The 4685-nt window shown below is 47.0% G+C and overlaps 1 protein-coding gene across 1 annotated transcript; it reads right to left on the reverse strand.

The window, feature by feature from the left end:
- Positions 1-261: 261 nt before the first annotated feature.
- CCN2 (cellular communication network factor 2) lies at positions 262-4266 on the reverse strand. The gene is made up of 5 exons (XM_061623859.1): positions 3902-4266; positions 3528-3747; positions 2802-3059; positions 2369-2580; positions 262-1613 (listed from the first exon to the last, which is right to left on the reverse strand). The coding sequence occupies exons 1-5, from the start codon at positions 3962-3964 to the stop codon at positions 1317-1319; spliced, it is 1050 nt and encodes a 349-aa protein (XP_061479843.1). The 5' UTR covers positions 3965-4266; the 3' UTR covers positions 262-1316.
- Between the last annotated feature and the right edge of the window lie 419 nt (positions 4267-4685).

The raw sequence follows: 4685 nt of genomic DNA on the forward strand, positions 1-4685 counted from the left end.
CATTGGTGCCATCAGAGAAGGACTCTGGGGTAGATGTCTGGGAGCCCCTCAAGAGAAGGAGCAGGAGGGCTCCCAGATGCAGCAGGGCTCACATAGCCATCTAAAAGAGGGGAGGGCATACATAAGACCATTTGGTCCAGAGTCTTAAGATTAGCTAGTTACATCACTGAGTGTTGGCTAGCATAAAGTGCAGTGTACATTAAACTTACACCATTCCCAATAACTGTGAGAGCCAACAACATCAAGAGAATCACAAATCGATTTATATAAAAAATAAAATACTTTATTTTTTTTCCAGCTAGAAAGGTGCAGACATGTAACTTTTGGTCACACTTTTTGACAGGTAACAAAACTATTCCCAAGTGGAAAGATTGGTCATCTACAAATGAGCCACTTGTTTTACTACAGTCCACGTTCATTAAGGCAGAGAGAATCATATTTTCCCCTCCTCGTCCTTAATTTGATGACACGCTTCAAAAGGACTCTACTGGTGCATCTTCTTCAGCAAAGTTTAGTTCATTGTGCCCACTCACCCCCACTGACTGAACCGAACTTCCCTAAGAGAATCTATTTCCTGTGTTAAATGAATGCATTGGATCGTAATTGAATGGTAAAGCCTTGAATTGTAAAAAAGAAGAGGCTATCACTGATGTATCAAAGCATTAACAAAAAAGTCAATAAAACTTTAAATTAATTTAGTTAACTGTACAATATATATATATATGTACACACACAGAGTATTTACAAGATCATAACATTACAATATTAATTAAAAAAATCTAGCTTGTGACTGGTAAATTCATTGCCACAAGCTGTCCAGTCTAATTCCGATTCATTTTGAACAAACCATTTGAATCAGAACTTCCAAGCAGAATTATTGATGTTCTGACAAAACACAATTACCTAGCACCTTGCTGGGTGAGAATTTCCAATCCAGCACTTACCATCACAGAAACCAGTGACAGTAACCTTGCTAAGGGTCCTTTTTAATTGCACTATTTGGTGGAACGCATGCTACCACACCACACTGCTCAAGGCTGCACATGTCCCCTTAAGTAATCCCTATATATCATCCCCATATTTTCTGTTCTGAGGCACAACTTAACTGTCATTCCTCACTGTCCATCTTATTATTATTTCTCCTTCAAACCAATGTTTGGGGTCAGTAGGCATTTTTGTCTTAAGTCATATCAGTTTGTTTTGTTTTTTAAAAAGACATTTAAACACCTTGTGCTATTGAATCATGTTTTACAAAAATGAGATGCAATGATCAGTTCAAGTTGACCGTCAAGTTTTTCAAAGTCTCTCTTTGGGTTTTATGCCATGTCTCCGTACATCTTCCGGTAGTACACCGACTCAAAGATGTCGTTGTCCCCAGGGCAATTGTAGTGGCATGCACAGGTCTTGATAAACATCATCCTCTTCTTCATGACCTCACCATCAGGACACTTGAATTCCACAGGGAGGGTGGCTGTTCTGTGGGGGGTGCAGCAACGGCCATCGGTGCAAACACCGCAGAACTTGGCTCGATACGTCTTCACACTGGTGCAACCAGACAGCTCATATTTGATAGGCTTGGAGATCTTGGGAGTGCGGATGCATTTTTTGCCTTTCTGTTGGGAAAGGAAGAGAGAATTCACATGTTTATATATCAGTTACTCAAGGCTCCCTTGCATATTACCCAATACCTTATTTTATTCCTACATGGCATGTCTAATCTTAAACATTTCAGGGTGAATCCAGACTCAGTCAAACTAAAGTCCTGTTGAAATCAATGGGACTGAGTCATTACTAACTTGTGGAGTCTAAATTCAGCTGACTCAGTCTGGATCCACCCCACTGGGTACAATTCAACCAGTCTCAAGCACCTATTTGTCTCATTGGTAGAGTTAAGCAAACACTCAGTGAGATCAACAATATTTAAAGTGCTTAAATTTGGCTGGATTATGTCCATTACTTGAAAGTGGGATTTTCATCCATGTAACTCAGATTGCTCAAGTTTCATATAACAAATTTTTAGTGTTTTTTTTTTTAAAAAACCATGATAACAACAACCACATGAAAGATATTTCTTTACCTAGGGTGGTATTGAAAGGTGGCTTTGCCTTAGAAAAAAACACTTCCTCTCACTCAAGGTAGGGCACTTGATTTTTCCTGAGCTTTCCTGCCCACTCAATCCTCCTTTCCCCCTTCCTCAAAAGCTGATTCTGAGGGTGATGGGACCCCTCAAAACAGAATGAGACACAATGCAGAGAGCTGCTGTAAGTGTGTGTGGCGTGCATTTCACAGATGGAAGCCCTTTCCATTAAGGCCAAACCACCAGTGGATGCACTAAGTAGAAGTAGCCGCTCCAGCAATGTTGATTTACCTTGATGCTCTCCTCCAGGTCCGCTTCACAAGGTCTCACCATGCACAGTCTGCTTTGCTTCTCCAGTCTGCAGTGGGCATTGTCATTGGTGACTCTGGTGGAGATGCCCATTCCACAGGTCTTCGAGCAGGCACTCCATTCTGTGGTCTGGACCAGGCAGTTGGCACGCATCATCGATGGGTCAGGTCCATAGGTGTCTTCCAGTCTGTAAGCTGAAAAGCAAAAAAAGGTAAAAAATAATAATTAAGAATTAGATTCTAACACCAGGAGCTCATTCAGAAGATACAGAATCCATTGATTTCATGCATATGAACATACAGAGGTCAGAGTATCCTGTTCCAGCATAGTTATGAGAAGGGAACTACCAAAAGTGCTCCCTGACTTTCAACCATGCGGGTGGGGAAACAAGTCTACTAAGAAAACTCCAGCTCACCAGCAAGAGCAGGTCCGACTGCTGTCTGTTCTTTGTCTTTGGGCTCATTGCACACCCATTCCTCACAGCATTTGCCTGGGAGCTTAACTCTTTGTGGGTAAGGGCAGTCGGGGCTGGGCAGGCGAACATCCATGCTGCAGAGGGGTACACAGCCCACGGCCCCATCCAGGCAAGTGCACTGGTATTTGCAGCTGCTCTGGAAAGACTCTCCGCTCCTGTACACCATGCCTCCAAAGACACATGGGGCACCATCTCTTGCTGCAAACAGAACAGAAAAAAAAACATTCCTTAAAAAAAAGGGGGGGGGGAAGCAGCTCTGGAGTGATCAAGGAGCCTACACATGAAAGGGACAGAACTAATTGCATTTTAGGTATGCAAGGACTGAGTCCTGTCCTTGGATTTGCCACCTTTGTTCATACTGGGCTCTTATGCCTTTGACAGCGGCACAACAGACAGAAATTCAACAGGGAAAACGGTCTCTTGCTCGCTACAGAAGTCTCCTACACCAGCCTCTTGCATCAAGGCAGGATCTTCCATAGCTAAAGTTTCTTAGGGCTTACTGAAGAAGTGGAACATAACTTCACAAACAAAAAGGGATCCTAGAATAGCGTTACTTTTCAAGGCGCTAGAAGAAACCAGCCTTTCTCTGACCGCTCTTGACCCCTAGAGGCGGCTGGCAAGCCGAACGGGAAACAGTCCGTCCGTCAAGCTCAGGCTACTACTCACCGGTGCATACTCCAATCTTGCGGTTGGCCGGGGACCCGAAGTCGCAGAAGAGTCCTTTGTGAGGATCGCAGGGGTCCCGCTCGGTGCACAGCTCGCCCAGCTGCTTGGCGCACACCCGGCAACACCCACAGCCGTCTTGCACCAGGCTGACCCCCGGCGGGCACTGGGGAGGCGCGGGTCCGCACTGGCATTGCCCGCTGCAGTCTTGACCGGCCACCTCCTGGGGACAGAAAGATGGACAGAGGCGGCGGGTCAGTAAGGCTCCGACGGAGGACGACAAGACGAGCAGCCGGATGGCGCTTCGGCGGCTCCCTCCCACCCAGCGCCCAGGTCCCGGCAAGCCAAGCCGGCGATCGGGACCGAAGGAGACTTACCCGGCTCAAGAGGGCGACGAGGAGCGCCAAGGCGAAGCTGCTGAAGCCCATCCCGGCGAGCATGCTGAGAGCAAGAGGCGCTGCGAAAGCTGCGTGGGACCGCGCTGGCCGAGAGGACTTGTCCGGCTGAGCGTTGGGAAACTCGCGCTTGCTGGCTGCGAGGGTCGCTCCTGTCCGGAAGAGCTTTGCTTTTTGCAGCCGCTTGAAAAGCGCCTTCCTTCCTCCGGAGCCCGTCTGTCTGTCTGTCACTTTCCTCGTCTCTGTCTTGGGAGCAGAGCGGTTGTTTGGTGTGAGTCTCCAGCAGGCAGCCTGGCCGTTTTATACACTCCCGGTGCCCGGGACTCGCCAATCGGCTGAATGGAGTCCTACACAAACAGCGACATTCCTGACATTCCTCTCCACCTTCCTGCCTCATCAGCTCACACCGGATTGATCCTGACCCCTTGACACGCCGCATTCCTCCTGTCTGAAAAAGCTGGCGCACTTCAGGGCACAAAAAAGGCGCTGTATTTTTCACCACCAAAAAAAGCGGGAGGGGGTGAAGGGCGAGGAGATTTTTCTCCCGCTCCCATCTTAGATTCTTCCCACCACCACAGACCTGATTTATAGGGCTTAAAAATACGTCTCCTCGCTTCCTCTCCCTTTTCCAGAGGACTAAACCCAGGATCCCACAAAAATTCGCCCTCTGTGGGTGCCCATCTTACCTCCAAATCACATAAATCACATGTAAAGACATCTCACGACCAAACGAGGAAAGAGTGAATTTTTTTTTTCTTGAAAAGTA

Source organism: Rhineura floridana, chromosome 4 (assembly GCF_030035675.1).
Source record: "Rhineura floridana isolate rRhiFlo1 chromosome 4, rRhiFlo1.hap2, whole genome shotgun sequence".
Taxonomy (NCBI): domain Eukaryota; kingdom Metazoa; phylum Chordata; class Lepidosauria; order Squamata; family Rhineuridae; genus Rhineura; species Rhineura floridana.

Coding starts and splice junctions, on each gene's coding strand:
- CCN2 (XM_061623859.1), bottom strand. CDS start 3,964: ATGCTCGCCGGGATGGGCTTCAGCAGCTTCGCCTTGGCGCTCCTCGTC. Junction 3,748..3,901: donor TCGTCGCCCTCTTGAGCCGG/GTAAGTCTCCTT, acceptor TTCTGTCCCCAG/GAGGTGGCCGGTCAAGACTG. Junction 3,060..3,527: donor CAAGATTGGAGTATGCACCG/GTGAGTAGTAGC, acceptor TTCTGTTTGCAG/CAAGAGATGGTGCCCCATGT.